General features: G+C 39.8%; 1 protein-coding gene across 1 annotated transcript; it reads left to right on the plus strand.

The window, feature by feature from the left end:
- Window positions 1-213: 213 nt before the first annotated feature.
- On the plus strand, window positions 214-21,574 carry marco (macrophage receptor with collagenous structure). The gene is made up of 11 exons (XM_054615119.1): window positions 214-387; window positions 8,280-8,378; window positions 8,503-8,666; window positions 8,763-8,880; window positions 9,086-9,148; window positions 10,619-10,708; window positions 11,665-11,751; window positions 16,867-16,902; window positions 18,134-18,193; window positions 18,350-18,514; window positions 20,911-21,574. The coding sequence occupies exons 1-11, from the start codon at window positions 270-272 to the stop codon at window positions 21,039-21,041; spliced, it is 1,131 nt and encodes a 376-aa protein (XP_054471094.1). The 5' UTR covers window positions 214-269; the 3' UTR covers window positions 21,042-21,574.
- Window positions 21,575-21,931: the final 357 nt, after the last annotated feature.

A 21,931-nucleotide genomic window follows, 5' to 3' on the forward strand; every position in this document is an offset into this window, starting at 1 on the left:
GTTTTGCAAGGCCTTCTTGCATCCGTGGTTTGAGTAACAACTTCCTCATTCTACTCTTCTACTACGGCTGTACTGCATGGCTTTGCTGCTGAATTTTGGCCACCTCAGCTACAAATCAGATGTAGTTCCTTCCTCTACTTCAATCCATGTTAGTTCTTTCACAGGTTCTGTTGCAATCTGGGGTGAATTGTGTTTCCCCGACAGCATGCACTGTGTGTTATAAGAGCTCCTGAAGTAGGAAGTGAAGGTGATTGTGTACTCTAGAGAGCATGGAGACATCGGTGGATCAGAAAAGCGACGGAGTCTCAGGAGTCTCATACACCCTGAGTAACCCTCTGTTTGACATGTCCCTCAGCAGGACTGATCTCTACAGTTTCCAGCCTGATGGTGAGTATCTCAAAGCAAATAGATTGAGTTTCTATTGGCACTTGTGAGAGAAAAAAAGGTAACCAGATTCATAGGATTTTATTCTAAGAACATGCAGTTCACCAACTTTAAATAACTACATGGACAGAACCACTCAATTCATTTGCTGCAAGGGGTAGTTAGTAAGGGATAGGTTGTAACTTGTGAACCATCTGCAGACGAGTATAACTCCTCAGCAGGAGTATAATGAGTTATGGTTTGGTGATGTCAAAAAAGAGCATGGATTCATTTCTCAACACTTACAAATGATAAAATTGGTCTAATTCTAGAAGTGTTTAATAGCCTGTTTTAAACACTCTTGGGTCTAATAATAATAACCTCTGGGTCTTATTCTGTTTAAATTTCTATATGTACACTTCTTTGGTGTGCGCCGCAACACTTGTTCACTGGAGCACTCCAAATTAAGAAATGTTAGGACATTAAGCCTCACATACAGATCAGTGATTTAGGTTCGTTATATTGAGGAGGAGAATATCCCTTTTAAAAATATACAGTTTAGTGTAGTCCACATAAACGTGGAAAGAGATTTTAAGAGAATTTTAAAGCGTATAAATAGAAGATAAGATGTTAATTTAAAGCATATGAATAGAAAATAAGAAATTGCGCTGAACTGATCCTTGAAGCACTCCATAGTCAATCAAAACATTTTAATTTATTTTTTACTGTATAACAGTTTCTATATAGTATTTAATATTTAAGCCTTTGATGATGCCACCTAAAATATATTTAAAGCACAACCTACTCAACAGCACCAGCTGCTTTATGTTGGCAAGGCTCTGGACTATCAGAGCTTCTACCACTGCTCTCTGATATTGTGACAGTGACAAACAGTGTGTCTTTGAGTTTTTAAAACTTCAGTGTATGTTATTTATGGCAGCAATTTACGTGCTCAAAAAAGTAAAGCTTCCAAACACAAAGCTTTTGTTGTTAAGGGACAAACTGTTTTGGTAAAAACTATAAGTCATACAGTAAGATTTTACGAGATACTTTACTGTCAAAGTTAGAAAGGTTTCTAATTGTTTTCATTATCAAGAAAAGTGTTAATTAAAAGCATCTCCATCCATACAGAGAAAGTAATGAATTACCAAGTGTAGACCCAAATCTTTCCCTAAAGGAACAATTCATTTTCATAACTAAATGTTTTCATTTGTGTATAATGACCTGAAACTAAGAATTATTATGCTTTTTGTTAGCTTAGAAAAAGCCATTTATATCTACACAGCGAGCAGGTCCTCTTTCACGTACTCCACCATCTTGGATCTTATTTAATTGGCTCTGTACGCAGTCTCTCATCCAGCGCTGCTATGTACCAAAGCTCGCCCAAAAGCATTGTATTATACAAACAAGCCAAATTAGTAGCGGTCTGTCTTTAGTCTAATTGTTTACCATAGTTTGTTCATGAAAACTTATCTGCTGGCTGAGACAAAGCAGACAGGAGGACAGAGGACAGGAGGAATGACTGATACTGGCTGATGTTTGTGTTCTTCATTCTTTATAAACGTCTTTTAGAAATGTTATTTATTTTATTGACATTTCAGATTTGTTCTGAAATTATTAGTTTTTTAATGTATTTTTTTAAAAGCAATTATTGAATTATGAAAAATAACCACATATTGATTAGAGTAGCTCTTGTAGTAATACAATCCAAAGGATGCTTATTTCTACCTGAAGGCCACCTTAGTTCTCCGACAAGCTTGGAAAGGGAGGGGTGAAGGGAGATGGGTTGTTGCCTGCTATCTGCAACCTCACCATTAGATGGCACTAAATCTTATGCAATAAAAAATGTATCTTCAGGTTGAGAAACACAAAAAAGAGCTTTTTTATTTTATAGCCCAATGTCATAATTCACAAATTTGCCTCAGATGGCTTCATAATCTGTACAGCATATTACATTCTCTGTCCTTGGACCCTCACACAGGATACGAATAAAGAAAACCTTTAACAGGTACAAACAAGGAAGAAACCTCAGTGAGAGCAACAGAGGAGGGATCCATCTCCCAGGATGGATGGATGAGAAATAGATTTTATGAGTACAGACATCAGCTGCAAGTGTTAAATCTGGGCGTAAATTACATGGCAGTCATGACCACCAGTAGGTGGTAGCACTGTTTCAAACCTTCCTTTGAGGAATCTATGAGGGTTCTGCTGCAAATTCTGAAATTAAAATGACTAAAGATGATTTTAGTTGCGTTTTTGAGTATTAGCCTTTACACCCATAAGAAGTTTGACCAAGTTTGGAAGATGTTTCAACTCCAGAAAATATGAGTTTAATATGACCAGAGTGCTCCCCTGAGGAATGGAAATTTGGTGCTATTTATTTATTTTTTTTTATTTTTTTTGAATTGTTATATCTATGATGTAAATTCCCAACAGATTTGGATCAATAGTCTTTTTCAAAGTAGAAGTTTGAAATAAAAGCACAAGTGTTACAAGAATTAAAGATGACTGTTCTATTCCAGAGTCCCAGTAAGCCAGGCCTGTGTGACAGTGAGCCAGCATGAACAATACCAGGGTATTAAACTGAAGCTGCTAAATAAAACTCAGCCATTTTATATTTATACCTGAGAATTTCCTACTTCGACATATCAAAATGTCTTTGTGATAAAGGCCTATCGTGACAAATTACTATATTACACCAGGCATTGCTGTCAGGGTCTACATGGACACGCATGTTCGAGACTTTTTTCAGATTTTGCAATAAATTAGGACAACTTCAAAATAAATATGACCTAACGACATCAGCATTGTCAGCCAATTGTCCCATAGGGGGCCACAGTAGCATAAAAACCACTAACAGGGCAGTATATATGAAAAACACACATACACGGCTACATATAATAAACTAGAATATAACTTCTTCATGGTTGTATCCCTCCGCCAATCAGTCAACTTTCAGTCTACATCTATATCTGTCTAAAATGTCATTACTACATAATTTGTCCTATTAGACATTTGTGTGAAATTGTCATAATTATGAATTCTTTCAGTATGGCCAAAAACATGTTTTGTGAGGTCACAGTGACCTTGACCATTAAATTCTAATCAGGTGATCCTTGAGTCCAAGTAGACGTTTGTGCCAAATTTGAAGAAATTCCCTCCAGGCGTTCCTGAGATATTGGTTTCACGAGAATGGAACGAACGGAGAGAAGGCTGGACATAAGAGAGCTATAACAACACATATTAATACAAGAGTTATAGGTGCACGCATGAAGTACAAAAGTTACATTAGTGAAAAAGAAAAAAAGGATTGTGGATGTTGTGGAAGTTTTAAAATGTCTAAATGAAAACAAATCAAGAAAAAAAAAAGAAGACACAAAATATACTTTTTTTCTGTTTTATGCATGTATTTACTGTGTCATAATTAAATGACATTGCTAAAGTCTCAAATTCAGACCTTCAGATAATTTGACTTTTCTACCTTGCAGACGTATGATACCATTCACCTCTCCTCCTCCATTAAAACACTCACCGTGTACTGTGAGGTAACATAGACTAATTAGCTGTCAACACTTTACCTGCAAAGAAGATATGTTTTTTCATTTAATTAGGACTCAGTGAATGCATGCAATAAACAGGAAATACATGTAACAATTAGTAATGTCTTAAACTTTATTTATTTTTGCTTTGTATGTATTTGGATTTAAAATATTCCATAGATTATGGTAAAATCTTAATAAAAATGATGTCCTGTCTCTGGCGTCATCTTTCCTTAATCTTATCCAAGTGCTACAAGGGCCTCAACATACCTTAATTATTACTAAAAACGTTAATCAGTGGTATATCACTGCTTTGCATTATATTGGGAGGCTGTGGGTAGAGTGGGTTGTCCTCTGAGGGACAAAAGATTGGTGGTCTGTTCCCCGACCCTGAAGTGTCCTTGAACGAGATGCTGAACTCCAAGTTGCTCCCCGTGCGCTTTAAAGAAGCCCATTACTCCTAAAGCTTAAGATGGGTTGAATATAGAGGTAAAAATGGCTGAATGAGCTGCCCAGCTGCCACAGTTCCTCATGGAGAGGGTGAGAGGGATTGTCCAGGATGGCTCTGAGTTTGCCCTTCATCCTCTTCTCACCCACTGACTCCAGACTGTCCAGCTCCAGACCCACCACAGAGCTGGCTTTCCTCACCAGCTTGTTGAGTTTGTTGGCATCTCCAGTCCTGATGCCACCACCCCAGCACACCACAGCGAAGAAGAGGGCGCTGGCTACCACAGACTGGTAGAATGCCTTGAGCAGTTTATTGCACACATTGAAGGACCTCAGCCTCCTCAGGAAGAACAGCCTGCTCTGTCCTTTCCTGTAGAGCAGGGGTCTCAAACTTAATTTACTTGGGGGCCGCTGGAGGCAGAGTCTGGGTGAGGCTGGGCCGCATCGGGTATTCCACAAGAAAAGCTTTGTTAAAAAAATTCCAATCTTCTCAAATGTCTTTATTTTTATTTTTTTAACACAAAATAAGATGAAAAAATAAATAAACAAATTAAGAATTAATAAGTAAATAAATCAGTAATAAATAAATAAAATAATAATAATTAGATTTCTCTAGTCAGCAACTATGTGTGGTTTCTTCAGTCTTCTATATCTGCTGTATTCAGATTTAAACGTCTTTATTAACAGTTCTTTAACCTCAATGGGTTCTTCTGAACATGAATTGTCCTGGACATGAATGGAACATTGAAGAACATGAACTGTTCTTCTGAACATGGCTTCTCTTGCCTACTCCTTGCTGCTAGAGACCTGGCAGCGCTTCCTCTCGCATAGCTGAGCCACATTTGTCTTGAGGGAGGAAGCAGTTGAGACCCTCAGTATGGCTTGAAGATGATCATCAGTAAGTCTGGACCTGTACTTGGACTTATTGAAGTTCAAGGTGGAGAAGAGCTTTTCGCACAAGTATGTGCTCCCAAAAAGGCACATGGTCCGCTTGAACATTCGGGAAGGCTCAGGGAAGCTGGGGGTCAATTCTCTCAAAAATTGCCCAAGCTTGTCTGCTTTTCCACTCACCTCCCTGAACTTGGCTTTGAGGTCAGAGTTGCACTGCAGGTCAATGAGCTCCATTTGAAGCACAGGAGGGGCATCTTGCACATCAAAGGAGAAGGGGTCCGCAAAAATTTGAAATGTGGCTCTGTGCGTCTTGAAGTCTGCAAATCTGTGATCAAATTCCTCCTGTAGCTTCAAAATGGCATCAACATACTTCTCACCACTGAATGGTGTGCCTGCATCCACGAGTGCCTTGCATGCTGGGAAATGGCAAAGGTTTGTCTGAGAGAGCTGGGCTTTCCATAACACAAGTTTTGTGGAGAATGCTCTCACGTTGTCATAAGCAGCACTGACGAGTTGCCCCTGGCCTTGTAACTTCTTGTTCAGTACATTAAGCTCATGTGTGATATCAACAAGAAAAGCTAAGTCCATGAGCCATTTGGGATCACTTAGCACAGGAACAGCCACCCCATCCTTCTCCATGAAGGCTTTCACTTCTGCTCTCAACTCAAAAAATCTCTTCAAGGCGTTTCCCCTGCTGAGCCAACGTACCTCGGTGAAGTAGAGCACATCCCCATATTCTGACTCTATTTCCTCTAAAAAAGCACAGAACCTTCGGTGCTTTAAGACTGTTATTGCCGACGGACAGGTGTCGGTATGTGACTGCAGACCACATTAGGCTACATTATTTTCTTACTTTTCTTTTATCTCGCCGCGTACGCATCACTTTGATTTATTTTGTCAGAGAGAGACATATATACGTATAATGTCCCGCTGGGCAGCAACTTAAAAAACTTTTTTTTGGAGGTGTTGTGAACGCAGCGCGCTGGGACGAATGTCCGCGTTTGCCTCATAGAAACGAGGCAGCCAGCCAGGCACGGAGAGAACTCTCCATGGCAACGCTGCTGTCACTGTAACTCTCCATGGCAACGCTGCTGTCACTGTAACTCTCCATGGCAACGCTGCTGTAACTGTCACTCATTGAGAAATGTTTCTCTGCTTGCATCAAGCCCGGTCGATGTCCCGCCCCCGAGAGCCATATACCCCACCGTGATTGGTGGGTTCGTTCAGCTCCGCACACAACACTGTAAAGTGCCATTCATATAAAACTCGCGGGCCGCACTAACATTAAACTTTCATATTAAGGTGGGGGCCACAAAATATCGTCTAGCGGGCCGCGAGTTTGAGACCCCTGCTGTAGAGGGTGTCAGTGTTGTGTGTCCAGTCCAGTTTATTGTTAATCTGCACCCCAAGGTACCTGTAGGACTCAACCCTCTCCACTTCCCCTCCCTGAATGAAAACAGGGACAGGGGGGCTTCTGTTCCTCTGGTAGTCCACCACAAGCTCCTTGGTCTTGCTGATGTTGTGCTTCAGGTGGTTGTTGCTGCACCATGTGATGAAGCTCTCAGTCCTCTGTACTCCTCCTCGTTGTCCCTGGTGATACATCCAACAATGGAGGAGTCATCGGAAAACTTCTGGAGGTGGCAGGAACCAGAGTTGAAGCGGAAGTCTGAGGTGTAGAGAGTGAAGAGGAACGGTGCCAGTACAGTTCCTTGGGGTGCGCCGGTGCTGCTGATCACAGACTCAGAGACACAGCCATCCACCCTGACGTACTGTGGCCGGCCTGTGAGGTAGTCTGTGATCCAGGAAGTGGTGTCGGGGTGCAGGTTCATCTCCAGCAGCTTCTCTCTCAGTAGGGAGGGCTGGATGGTGTTGAAAGCACTGGAGAAGTCAAAGAACATGACTCTCACAGTGCTTCCCTACTTCTCCAGGTGAGAGAGGGCCTTGTGTGTCAGGTTTGAGACAGGGTTGTTGCAATGGCTTCAATTATGGGGACATTTACTCTAATTGCTATCCTAAAATAATCTGAAGCACCAGACAGTTTGTTTACACAGAACCATCTTAGAAGTAGACATTGGAAACTGGAAAAGGGCAGGCACTTTCAAACAATGGAATTTTCATGTGATCTTGAGATCCCGCACTTCTTCCTGCTGTGCACGGTAAATTATATTGTAATACATTCTGAAATCAACTGAAACAAAAAAAAACATCACTGACAACTTCAGAGTATATTACATATTTCTCTAACCCAGTCATTCCCAAAGACTGGGTAGGGACACACTGGTGGGTTGCAGGAGATCTTATTTGGGTCGCCAAATCTGATTCTAGGATCTCTGCCATTGTGTTTTATTTAACAATAATAACTACAGTTCACTTTTGAACCCCATGAGGGAGCCTAAATGTTCATATCTTTTTGGTTATTGTAGCCCATAACTCTGTTATGGAAGGCTGGCATTTATTCTGGTTGTTTAACCGATGTGAGGAAATGAAAATAATGAGATAGCTGGTTTACTCTGCCTAAATGCTTTTTTTGGACTCATTTATAAAGTACCTCTTGAAGATAATATTAAGTGATTTGGAAGGGGCAGTTAAAATGGCCTTGAACGTTTATTTATGTGCAAATTCGCTCATCTCACGATTTATAGATACACCCTATTGTGAATTGGGTCAGGACGGTTTGCCATATTTTAAATAGTGAGTCCCAAAAAAAACTTAATGTCCAAACACATCTCTGAAACTCTCAGAGGGGACAGAAGTTTACCTCTCACTCAATACCAGTTTGGTTTAGTGTCATTTTCATGAATTTTCTGTCAACAAAAATAATTCTCTGTAGGTTTTTATTGTGATTAACAGCTGACATTTTCCACTAGTTGTCCAAATATTTAATGCTCGGAGCCTTGCAAATTTATAAAAGTATTAGTATCAGCTAGATGAACCAGGCTACTTTTTGTCATCTGAATTTATTTCCCAAAGATACAAGTTTGCTGCAGGAATCTGATCACATTATAGTGTGTTTAATGCAGTTTCCTGTATGTGTTTCAGATCTGAAGCCAGCAAGGCCCAGAAGACCGTGGTGTTTTAATGTGATTGTTGTTTACCTCATCTTGCAGACCGCCCTGAATGCCTTTCTCATTTATAAAGGTATGACTGCTTAGAGAGAGTATTATTTGTTATCACATGTTTATATTTAAATGTGATAAAACAAAAACTTATTATGTAAGCCTACTGATGAAACATGCTTTTTATTTTTTCCTCTCTGTCCCAGTTATCATGTTGGAGACTTCATTGTCAAATCCCAGGTTGGAGAAGCTGATATCCAGTCACATCCCTCTGGATGAACAGGGTGATGACAACATTCAAACTCTCCTCTACAACAACAGTCAAGAAACCAAGACCCTGGGGGGCTATCTATGTGTCCTGAAGAGCCAGGTCTTCCTGCTGTTTATATGTAACATTTTATTGAACGTTTTATTTTGGTATATAGCTTCAGTTTAGTTATGTTTCTGGTGGTTGCCATGACAACAGGTCAAGGAGAGGTGTGGAGAAGAGGGTCAGCTGGGCAGGCTGCAGTCTGACCTGAACCTGCTCAACACCAGCACCCACAACCTGGAGGGCAAGCTGAAAACTATTAGCCTCATACAAGGTAGGACGCACATCTGTGTTTGTGTGTATATACTTGAAGTTACAATGTGAGGAATATGAGCATTTATCTATATTTTCTGGTTGTAAGCATATTGAGGATGGATTTTAAGTTTAAGGCTAACTGTTGAACTGCAAAGCATAAAACTGTAACAACCTGACCAGAATCTTAGTTTATCAACCTCATTATTTTGTGTGTGTGCCCTTAGGACCTCCTGGTATTCCGGGTACAGATGGGCTCGCAGGCGCGCAAGGACAGAGGGGTTTCAAAGGTGAGTCAAGGAGAGAAGAGTTAAAGCTGAAGAATCAGTTAAATATGAAAAAGGGTGGTCATCTTTAACACCCAAAGATTTCCCAGTGTCACTGGGAGAGCACAACAAATGTAGGAATAAACATATCTACATTTCTCTCAGAAGCATCTCAACAATAACCACATTTTGTGGTCTGATACTAGAGTGGAGAGTAATGATATCTGAAACATTGTTAGAGCCTCGCTCCAACCTCTAAGCTAATAAAACCACGTTCTCACTGTAAAAAAATAATTTGTTTTCAACTAATGAAGCAAAGGTGTATATGTGTTCAGCAGGAAGCATTAGCTTTCAGCTGCAGGTCTGGCGATGATGATGGCATTGATGACCTGTCAATTCTTGTCAGACGTCTGATGAAAACTGGCTGATGAATGGGCTGCTGACATTATTTAACATACCCTCGCTACTTTGTCAGTACGCTGACATTTCCTGTATGACATCTCTATAAGGGCTGGACTTTTACTCTTGCTGACAAATCACCAGTCCACGTGACCTCACAGGCCCAGCAAAAAAATCAATACAGACCTTGATCAAATTTCTGATTTGTGATGACTTTTAGCGACTCTTGTTTGTGTTTGTGTGTGTATGATTTGCTAAAAGTATTGAAGCTGCACAGGAACAAATGGCAGACTAAAGACTAACAAACATCTCTCTGTCGAACACTTTGCTCCAGACAAGGCTGTTTCTAACATTGAGGACAGTATTTTTATACTCAGTGTATTTAACCCTTGTGCCTCACTAAGAAAAATGTGCTCCAATGTCCTTTGAGGATAAAAAAGTCTGCATCAAAAGACCATGCCATGACTTTTTATATTAATATTATAATACACATTCAGTGTTGATCACAACAACCCAATATTCATTGATTTTGAGAATTGTAACCCTTCAAATGCCAGTTTGTTTACATAATGCCACTGCTGTGGTATGCTATGGTTTGTTTCACCGTCTGGGATATGTCAATGATTAGCAACAATATTGACTTTGATGCATTTTTTTGTGCAGGAAAGTAGATCAATAGCATGAATTGTAAAGAGATGTAAAGAGATGTAAAAACTACATCTTTGAAGCCAGGGCACTAGATTGCATGACTTTATCCTGTAAAATTGTGGTTTTGGGCATTCATTTGGATAGTTTTGTCTCAGTGTCTGTATTTTGGCTACACAGTTTATATTTATTATAGGAGCTGAGGTTGAACTTGAAAAACTCACCCTTGCCATATGTATGCATACATACATATGCAGCCAAAGTGGTCGAAAAATTTAAAAGCAATTAATGTCCCCAGTGTTGGGTTAAGTTTGACCATCACCCCTGACAGGTATACAGCCTTATTCAACGTCACTGTTTGTGTTCATTATTCAGCATGCTTCAGTGGTAGTGTTGAGCAGCAGAAGATACAGTCCATCAGCAGATCACTTCCCATATGCATCTTTATAGGTGACACTGGTGTTGCTGGCCCTCCAGGACCAAAGGGTGTAATGGGACTCAAAGGACAAACTGGGGAGCAAGGAGTTGCTGGTGAAGTTGGTGGGTTCATTACAATTATCTGTGGAATAATGCACTTTTTGTTGTTATTAAAGCTGTACTAGATATGCTTTTTTGAAAAAGAGCTTTAATCCCAAAATGGGTCTCCATCAGAAAAGGGTCTGCCATCCATGCTAAATGACATGCTGTAGGGCACTTCAGTGCACACCAGAGCTGACAATTGAAAAACAAGCTGTAACATCCAGACAAAGCAGGACTCATTGATGTGACAAACCCTTTAAAACCTCCTACTACCTCAGGCAAAATCTGGCAACTTCATTTCTTTATTATATAGCATCATAGACCATATTTGCAAACAGTAGGAATAATGTTCAATTTAAGTCAACTGGACCCTTGTGGTATCTTTGGTTTATCACCACATAGAGGCACAACTTTTGACTTTCCCATCACCTCTGCTGTGCTTTGACTTTTTTGTTAGTGAGCAAATGCTAAAATATCGCATTAAGGTTGACTTTACTCTTGCTAAAGATCTACATGTTAACAGCCACGTTTATTGCCTGGGTCAGAGTGGCACGTTTCTCTGGTAAAAGCAGACCCATTGAATAAAAGATGAGATGCTGCATGGCAGTGGATTGTCTCCGGCAGATGCTACGAGCAGACCCGTGACTCAGCTGAACGCTGAACATTGCTTATTTGTCTTGTTTTTAATTAACATAGCTGACGGATAGATACATTAATAAACAGTTTTCACAAAAGTGCTCTTGAATTTCAGTTTCTCTTCCTCCTTTTACTTCTGGGAATCATCTGTTATATTGCTGACAAAGCGTTGTTTCATGTGATGAATGGTACAATTTGCACAGCTTGCATTTATGAAATATATATTTGCACCAAAAAAACATAAAAGGCAGTTCATAATCATTACTGTGTGTGTGTGTGTGTGTGTGTGTGTGTGTGTGTGTGTTGTGTGTGTGTGTGTGTGTGTGTGTGTGTGTGTTCAGGTCCAAGGGGTTCACCTGGGCTCCCAGGGGCCCCAGGGGATCAAGGACCAGGTGCAAAGGGAGAGAAGGGAGAACCCGGGGCCCAAGGTAAGGGTTTGGATATTGGTTGAAGATATGAACATATCTAACTTTCCTTGCCACTGAATAGGCATGGTGGGTTATGAGGAAGCCTGACCGAAGTGGCTAAGAAAGTGGTAGGAGGTACCCTGCTACACGTGTAACCAAAATATATACAAACAATATATATAAACAAAAAACAAACAAACAGTTAACTTGGCTTAACTGAATAAAACTCAACTCATAATTAAGGTGACTTAGATTAACCTAACATCGCACATACACTGCTACACACTGATGTCTATTTTCCCCTGTAAGGCGTCTTCTTCTTCTTCTTCTTCTTCTTCTTCTTCTTCTTCTTCTTCTTCTGTGATGTTTAACGGCAGCTTGCATCCTATTAGTTGCATTACTGCCATCTTCTGGTTTCAATCAGTTCCTATGTTGCCTCGGCTAATAAACTTTCCCCATCAGTTGGTAAAGCACCTTCTACCCAGATTAGTTGAGCCCCATTTCAGTATATTGTTTAGCCTCATTCCTCTCATCCCTAGTCTTTGCATTTCCTCCAGCATGGACCTTCTTTCTGAAATATATCTATTGCAAGTATTGATGACATGTTCTATAGTTTTTGGTGCCTGGCAGTGCTCACAGAGACCGGTGGATGCTTCCCTATCATGTGTAGTGTGCTGTATAGATTGTTGTGTCCTATTCTAAGAATTGATAATATGTGACCTCTTCTCTCCTGTTACTTTTTGGGATAGAGCGTAGAGCAGCTATCAAAATTAATTCTGTTATCATATCATTGAACGTTTCTATAGGCATATTATCATCAGTCTTTTTTAGATGACAATCACTCTTCATTAATCCTCTTCCAGTTGGCTTTCCCCAAAACCCATTTTCTACCCCTCTCTACTTCTGTAACTGTTGTATAAATACTTATTTTACAGAATATTGGATAGTGATCACTGCCTATGGTTCCTTCATGATATGCTTTCCAGTCACACACTGGGGCAATATTATCAGAAACCAGTGTTAAGTCAAGTACAGACTCCTTTCCTGTGTTGACATCAATCCTTGTCTTACTCCCATCATTTAGGCAGACTAAATTCTGTTTACCTAATAGTTATTCTGTGGCTTGACCATTGCTCTCAGTTTTTCCACTCCCCCATAATGTGTTATGTGCGTTAAAGTCCCCACGCCATACTATGCTTGCTCTATTTTGCCCTTCTATTTCATCCAACTTGTTCAACTCTATTCTCAAACATGGATTATAAAAATTCACCACCTTACTCCATTCACCTTCAATTCAAGACATGCTTTAGAGAACTTTGTATAGCCCAATTGAATCACAAATTACAAATTTGCCTAACAATGAGGGTTTACTGATCTTTTTGCGACATCCTCTGTCCTTCCCTCAAGGGAAAAATCCCCTAAAAACCCCTTTAACAGGGAAAAAATAGGAAGAAACCCTGGGAGAACGACAGAGGAGGGATCCTTGACTCCCATTCACCTCCTTACTTTCAACCCACACTTCCACTACCACATACTCCATTTCTTTCCCTATACCCAGTACTCTAGGGAATCTCTTGTTTACAAAAGTAACTGCCTAAATTATGGGAGTAAGACAAGGTCAACACAGGAAAGGAGTCTGTATTTGGGGGTGACTGTGGCTCAATGGAGAGCAGGGTCATCCTCCGATCAGAGGGTTGAGGGTTTGATCCCCAGCTCTGGCGGTCCATGTCAATGTGTCCTTTGGCACTTGGTTAAGTGTCTTAACCCCAAATTGCTCCCGCAGGCCGTTCCTGTGGTGTATGAATGTGTATGCATGCTAGTTAGGGTCCTGATGGGCAGGTGCACCTTAGCAGCCCCTGCCATCAGTGTGTGAATATAGGTGAATTATGATATGCCCATACCCTGATTCTATCATTCCTTTCTATCTGCACTGTCATTTGTCCTTTGCAACTAAGCTCCTCTGACTGATTCTCCTGCCTCACCAACTTAGCTGCTTCTGCATAAGATACTTTTCTTTCACCTGTATCTGTTGGACTTCCACCTCATGTCTCATTGCTTAACAACCCCAATATGCAACACTATGTTTCCCTCCACAGGTAGCACTTTGGCTGGACTCCTCCACATTTTCCATATTCATGTTCCCCTCCACACCTGGCACACCTTCTCTTTCCTTTACACACTTTTGTGTAAAGGAATGTCCAAATTCTTGGCATTTGAAACACATCATCCAAAATATAGTTCCCTTGGGATGTCTTTTACATCAAATTCTACCAGAACTGTTTCAGTTTCCTTTTTCTCTACTCCTTTAGCCATTCTTTTAGCACTCTTGACCGCTCTGTTACATACCCGCAAGTTGTCAACAAAGTCTTTCATACTGACACTCAGAGACACTCTAGAAATCACAGAGTACCGCCATCAGGCCTCTGCTGCTCTCCCACTTTTACCACTTTAAAACTACTATGAGCCAATTATTTCCTCTTTATTCGGTTTAGAAGGACAAGAGTTTGGTCATGTGTGTACGTGTGCTCTGTCCAAGGCTAATCCCGCATTCTGCAGCAGCAAACTGCTAAATATTTTGGGTGCCCAGTTATTTTTGCAGGCTCAATTACCTCTCGTGGTTTGGTGCCTCACACTTTCTCAAAACCCCCTTTATAACCTCTTTGATCCTGCCATTGACTGCCTGCTGACTCCATACTCACTGGCCTGGCCGGTAGGGGCCACTAGTGATAACATGGAGTGCATCTCCAGCCCCTGCATCTGCTACTCTGTGCCTACAGTGAGGGTGGGGGGTTACAGTTTGTTAAGTGTTTGGCCAACAGCTCAGGAAACTACCACAACACACTGAGTGTACCTCTCAGCACGCCTCACTTTTGTTGTTTTGGGCGGTGTGTTTGGCTAACCGCTAACAGAACTACCATACACACTCCTGTACCTCTCTCCAACTCAGCTGCTGCTACGCAGGCAGACAAATTGGTGAGTTTAATATTTCTTTTGGTAAAGATTGCATAACGTACGTTATACAATCACTTTAATACAGGCGGTGAACTGCAATCGCCTCAAAGTTTGAATAAAGTTACGTCACCTTACAGGCATTAACATCAGGAGTGGGGATATGGCAAATTGTGGGATGTATTCATCCAATCAAACAATTCAGCTTTGCTCATTGGAGGCACACCTGGCGGAGATCTGCACTCCACTGTGTGCCCCTTTCTATTTCAGTCTTGAGGTCCCAATGTGCATACATCTTTACAAAACAAAATAACCTAAATAATGAGTCAAACTGTCTAGTCTCAGATCAAAATGATTGGTATCAGTCATCGAATTCATGTAAGGTGGGTCATGGGTCTTAAAGAATCTGTTTTCAAGTTTCCAGAGAGATGGCAGGTTGATTACCGGGTTGTTTACCCTTTGCTGTTAAGAGTTTTATGTATTCAAGGATAGTAATAAGTGCTCCTTCACTGATCTCCTTCTTACTGTAAATGGTAAATGGTAAATGGACTGTACTTGTATAGCGCTTTTCTAGTCTTCCGACCACTCAAAGCGCTTTTACATTACTAATCATTCACCCATTCACACCCATTCATACACTGATGACAGGAGCTACCATGCAAGGTGCCACCTGCCCATCAGGGTCTCTCTAATCATTCACACCCATTCATACACCGATGGCACAGCCTTCGGGAGCAACTCAGGGTTAAGTGTCTTGCCCAAGGACACATCGACATGGACTGCCGGAGCCAGGGATCGAACCGCCGATCCTCTGATTGGAGGACGACCCTGCTCTCCACTGAGCCACAGCCGCCCCCTATCTCTACAAGATAGCAAGGCTACAGAATGTGCCCACCCAAAATACATCAACATTAATTTTTATTATCCTTTTTAGCATCCTATAATGCACAGGGCAGAGGGGAAGAGCTACTGTTCGAGTCACATTCTTGAGCCGCTTACTGGCAGGAGAGCTCTACGATTTATTTATTTATTTTGTAAACTTTGAACAGCAGCAACAGTGAGTGAACCGCATGTTTGGTGATGATGTTAAGTAATGCCACCAGGGTGTAGTGTCTTTATCGCCCAACGTTAGCTTTTCACTTTTGCCGATTGCATTTGCTCTTCAGAAATCATATTGGTGTTCATTTGAGAAGATTATCTTTATGAACAAACCTATGAGTATCATACATTTTTGTTTGCCACAGAGCTTTTTTGGAGCAATACTCCAAATTGATAAGTGACATCATTTGAGGACATTTATAAGACCTCACACAGCTCCCTCTGGAGAAACTAAAGACACAATAGTACTCATTATGCACATGATGCAGAATGCCTTATCCCCTGTAAACAGACTTTGAAGTGTAAAATTGGAGGAGATCCCCTTCCAGGCACTCTTACTGGTAGGGCTGTGTGTTTGTGCCTTCTAGCAGGTAACCAGCTGGATTAGATTAGTAAAAGCACTCCAGTGTGCTGAAGGAGATCCCTGGTTTCGAAGCCAAGATTCAAGAAGCCAACCTAAAAAAGCCTGCATGCATTCATGTAAAAGGCTGGTTTAGTCGTGTACCAGTTAGCTAGACTTGGTGATCATTCCTGACTGATAAATATCAGGTCCTGTATAACAGTACTATATATAGTATGGTGTTCGGCAGCTGTGTCATAATTCAACTTTGATACATGGTACAGTTCTGGGGTTGGTTTCATTCTCTGGTGAGCAAGTTGCTGGTGTTCCCATGTTGTTGAGTTTAATTTTATGTTACCCCCCCAGCTGAAATATACCGTAGAATGAGTTCACTGCCATGGACTCTGGATGCTTAAAGGTTAAGCTTTGTCTAAGGATTTTTGGCATAAAGGATGCAGGGATTTGATTAAACTTTGTATATTGAGTGTCCAGTGTTGTTAATCTATGCTTGTTGTGTTTTTAATGCAGTGTGCTTCAGTTGGCACTGACTCAACTGACACAACTGCTGCAAGCTTATTTAGCACAAACATAACGGTCCAGTGATTCAAAGACTTTTTGGTTGATGATCGAAGCTCTAAACATGACTTAACTTTAATCTATAGATTTAATCTACTCATGTTTATTTATTGGGTATATATCAGTGATGTCCAGCAAATGTCTTTAAAGAGATATCATTTTGTTGTCATCAGGTGTAAGTGGACCCCCTGGTTTAAACGGAACTGAAGGTGAGTGGGTATTAAAGTTACAGGTTTCTTCCATATTTGATGTATTGTGAAAAGCATTTGATGTTACAGAAAACATCAAATAACAACTAAATGTTAAACAAACTGATGGATAACAGTATAACTGATATGTACAAAGACCATGCAGACCCAATCTAATTCCCACACATAAACTAATGTACTGTTTATAAAAGAGCATATGGCAAGATGGGCACAATTTACGTAGACTTCAGACAAGAAGTTTTAGTGAAATTATGAGGAGGAGATAATTAAAAGGTGAGAGATGTAACTTTAAACTGTAGTAAAATAAAAAGTTATTTAACTGGAAGACCAGTTGCAATCTATTTTACTAAGACACAAAGTTAAAACCAAAAAATTACTTTTTATATCAAAAAATCATTATCTTTCAAGAGTTGCTGATTGGTCATTATTCTTCACTCATATAATGGCATGTTGTATACAATAAATAAATCAAATAACATAACAAATCAAATAAATAACTGAAATGTCCATCTTAAGACTCAGACCTGTTGAATCTGCAGTGGGATGCTGCTGGGACGCTATGGGAAGGAATCGCCGTCCAGTCCTTTTTTCCCGTTCCACTCATCGGAAGATTTACAGATTTCAGTTTAACTGTCGGCATACTGTTACACAGATCCTGGTCTCTTGAGCTTGAACTACCCGGCCAACCGGGCTGAACCAACCAGCATGCTACAATGTACCTCGTAGTGTAGTGCCAAAACTTTTCAGGCAAAACTTGTGCTCCAGAATTTTGCGAGTAATAAACATAGATACATATTTGGCTTAGTGTGTACAAACAGCTTTAGTGGTGAATCTATACAAAAATGTAAGCATCAAGCCCCAGGTCTGTATTTCACTCTGTGAAAGAGGAATGAGTTAATTCACATAAAAAAAAGCAGTTTAATGTTGCAAGTTCACTTATAGGCTAAAAGGGTACAAGTAACTAGTATTGTACCTGTAGAGTTAAAAAGAGTAAATGTTGACGTCGATAAGAGTATCCAGCTCACTCACGTGTCGCTAAGTTACAGACAATAATGACAATGAGCTGTCTCGCTACCTCCTGCACTGAAGGGTTTAATAGTGTGTTTTTTAGCCATTTCTGTACTCTTCTGTACAATACAGTATGACATATTCAGTTGAAGGATTAAGTTTATACCAGTTCATGGAAAGTCAATTTGGTTGGAAAGTGTTTTTCAACATTTTTCCTTCACAGGTCGTGTTGGACCACCAGGTCCCAAAGGAGACAAGGGAGACCAAGGACAATCAACAGAGTGTAATTCTACCCGTGACTGACCTGAGAGCAGTGTTGAGAACAATACATATTTTCAAAAGCTACTACTTACGACAAACTTCTAAAATGTCACTTTCAATATAGAATAACTCTGAGCTACCAGGAACTTTAAACAGCTGATACTTTGTGTCACCACAGTGACTGTACGTCTTGTGCCCGGGCAATCCCGAGGTCGAGTTGAGGTGAAGTACAACGGAGTCTGGGGCACCGTGTGTGACGACAGCTTTAACACCGTGGATGGCAAGGTGATCTGTAAGATGTTGGGCTTCCAAACTGCAGTTTCCACCTTCACTGCCAGTCCGGGTAAGTCCGCTGCTACCATCACATCATGTCAAATGAGGAGGGATCCCTCTTCAAGGATGGGAAGAAGTGCAATAGATATCATGTGTACAGAATGAACAAGATTCTCAAATAAAAAAATTGTCAATCCATATCTCATATATGTTGCATATAATGAGAGAAGTAATAGCAGCATTAGAAATAATAGCGGATTTAGAAATAGAAAAAATTATTACTAATAACAGCAGCAGTGATATAATAGAATGAACACAAAAGTGGTAATAGCAGCAGTTATAGTTATATAAATAAATAGTAACAATAATAATAATATTAAATTGTGCATTAGGGAATATAATAATATCCCCTAATGCTTAACAATTTCCCAGCACTTTTTTTCAACGTGAGCATAATGTGATGCTCATCTACTACTTTCGCTTTTTATGCTTCTGACTGAATTCTTTTCATATTGTTAAATAAAACTACCAAAGCGCTAAGAAAGCAGCCTTGTTCAGCGTTTGGTGGCACCTAAAGGATATTTTGTTTTATACAATTCGGATCCTATTTTCGTAGGTTTGGCTATTGTTTCTGTCAGTTAGGATAACAGTGTAGTGACCAAAGTCAGAGTTGATATCTGGGGATACAGTGATGATCTCTGACAGGGCCCAACAAGATAAGACAGGTTGTAAACAATCCAGCAGTCTATCCAGACTACCTAACCACTTTATTTGAATGTAAGTGAGAAAATCAGCGCACCTGAATTGTTGGTAATAAGCCGTCATTGCACAGGAAAACTGGTTTTGCACTTTAACTACAATAAGCAATGTGGCTCAAGGTTGAATAAGTTCTGCATTACAGCATCAGCAATGGTTGTTATTGAACATCATGCCATGATTATTGTCCAATATATAGGGAACTGCAATAATTGTTTTTCAAAAGAATAGCTAGCAATCTCATGTCTGTACATTGAAGAAAAAGTTCATATTTTTTCAAATGTGCTTTAAAACAATAGTAAGCCCATATGTAAACTGAAAGAGTGATGAGTCTCTGTATGCATTCCTCTAGTGCCATTGTGAGACCAAAACCTGTGCTCACCAACGGTACCTATGTAGAGTTGCAGAAGCTGCACAATGTTAGTACTGCACAGACGGATGAACTGGTATTTAATTTTTCCTAAAATAACTTTTTCCAAACAATATTTATCGAGACAGATAAGAGTAGTATAGACTTTTACAGCCAATGTCGTCAAAAACATTTGCGTGCATTTTGGCAATGGAAGTGGCCCCAGCCATTCAGACGAGTTAGCAAGCATTAAACGCAGAATAAAAACTGTACCCAGCATTAAAATATCTGGTTGCTGCATGAACAGCTGAGTCAAGTTGTACAGAATTCCCACAGGACTGTTTCAAGCTACAGGTGTTTCAGTTTAACGTGTGACCGTGTGTACGAGATAATAAACACAGATGAGTCTGTGTTTTAAAAGGATTGAGGGCTTTTACGAGGACACCTACATGTTCTGTTTGTGTTTTCAACTGCTCCCATCACTACAAGCGACCACTGACACATCCCTCTGAGAGTCACCAGGTAACATGGTCACTAGTTAAACCTAAACACCGGCTCGGTCTATGGCTGAAAGCTATTAAACCAGTCTGTTTGTAGAGCCCATTTAAAACTCAATAAGGTCAAACCTCTCTGTCTATGTCATGGTGTTTGACATTCAGTAAAGTACCACAGATAACGGAGTTGATAGCATCTAGTGACTTGTATGCTTGTAATTTCTCGCTGGTGTAACATTACACGTTATGTTTCACCATCAAATACATCTATATATCTTGCCACTAAATATTGGACCTCTTGCTAATATATTCTACCCACTCACTAAAACACACTGATCTGGTCAATTTGTTTTGGGTTGCAATCATGATGTTTGGTGGTTAATGCCCTTGTGTAGCTTGACAATGCTATTGCACTCCGCTGTGCTTCCGTTGCCAAACTGTGTGCGCACACCTACGTACATCATCATTGTTTTGAACTTTAACATTTTCTACACAGAGTTTCATGTAAGTAAATAATTAATTATAAAACAAAATATAAAAGAAAGAAAAGACAGAGAACACCTATATGAAAATATGAATAAACCCCAAAATTATGATGTATTACATTAAGCTACCCAGCAGTATATACTTTTGTTAAAATGAGCCCCTCCTTTACCAGTACTATCTTTGTAGTTTTACTTACATAAGATTTTGAATGCAGGATTTTACTTGTAACAGTAAATTTACCTTGTAGTGTTACTATTTTTACTTTGGTAAAAGATCAAAGTTCTTCCTTCACCACTGCTAACACCACAGGGAAATGTAGAGCAACCTTTGTTATTGCACCTGATGAATGTACGTTTTGTTCTCACTGCTTTCCTTCTGTAGGGTCTGGCAGGATCTGGCTGGATGAGCTCCAATGTTTAGGAACAGAGTCTGACATCTTCAGCTGCCAACACAGAGGAATTGGTGTTAACAACTGCCAACACAATGAGGACGCCGGAGTGCACTGTGTCTAGACTCAAACCACACAGATGACCAACAACAAAAATATATTTCAACTGCTGTACACAGTTTGATCAACATGCAGTAACAAGTTACCTTGCAGAGATCTGAGACACATACACACAAACATATAAATGTATATATGCACACATCACATTCATTTGACTCACTGGGGATGTAAGCAAAGAACAATGCCACATATTGTGGATACTTATGTCGAGTTCACATCACAGATGATACACTTAAATTAGTAATAACTTAGATTGTTTAAGCAGTTTCCTTTAATGTTTGATGTCACCTTTATCACTTTTATGTGGAAGCCCTGGGAGGCAAGTGAGAAAATGATCTGATCTAAAATTGTTTTCTCTCCTGTGTTTATGACATAAAAACAGGTGATTTTTTTTTTCACATTTAAATTTCTTATTTTTGCCTAAGTTTTACAACATTAAATCATTTTATTGTTGTTTGTTGTTTTTAATACTTATTTTAGCCACAAGAGGCTAAAGTGCACCACCTTCCCATATGCTAAATAAAACTTAAAGATTCATGTTTTATTTCATGTGGGTTTTAATCTCTCTATGGATTCTAAACACAAGTTACAATTTTTTGTTAGCAAGTTATATAAGAAATCATGAATGCTTACTCTTACCCATCAGCCATCCATATACCTGTCTGGAACATATATTTTTTCTAACGTATTAATTAAAATTAAATGGACCCCCAATTCAATCAATCAAGTTTGTTTTATTCATATTTCAAACTAATTTAAATACCATATAAAGTGCTTTACAATTTATTTATAATACAAAGACAAGACAAAAATTGAGAGGTGAAGACACAAATGCACACAAAATAAAGTTACTAAAAAAGGAATAAATCAGTCAAAATACAACTCTGAATAAAT

Source organism: Anoplopoma fimbria, chromosome 16 (genome assembly GCF_027596085.1).
Source record: "Anoplopoma fimbria isolate UVic2021 breed Golden Eagle Sablefish chromosome 16, Afim_UVic_2022, whole genome shotgun sequence".
NCBI classification, from domain to species: domain Eukaryota; kingdom Metazoa; phylum Chordata; class Actinopteri; order Perciformes; family Anoplopomatidae; genus Anoplopoma; species Anoplopoma fimbria.

Coding starts and splice junctions, on each gene's coding strand:
- marco (XM_054615119.1), top strand. CDS start 270: ATGGAGACATCGGTGGATCAGAAAAGCGACGGAGTCTCAGGAGTCTCA. Junction 8,881..9,085: donor AACTATTAGCCTCATACAAG/GTAGGACGCACA, acceptor GTGTGCCCTTAG/GACCTCCTGGTATTCCGGGT. Junction 18,515..20,910: donor CACCTTCACTGCCAGTCCGG/GTAAGTCCGCTG, acceptor TTCCTTCTGTAG/GGTCTGGCAGGATCTGGCTG.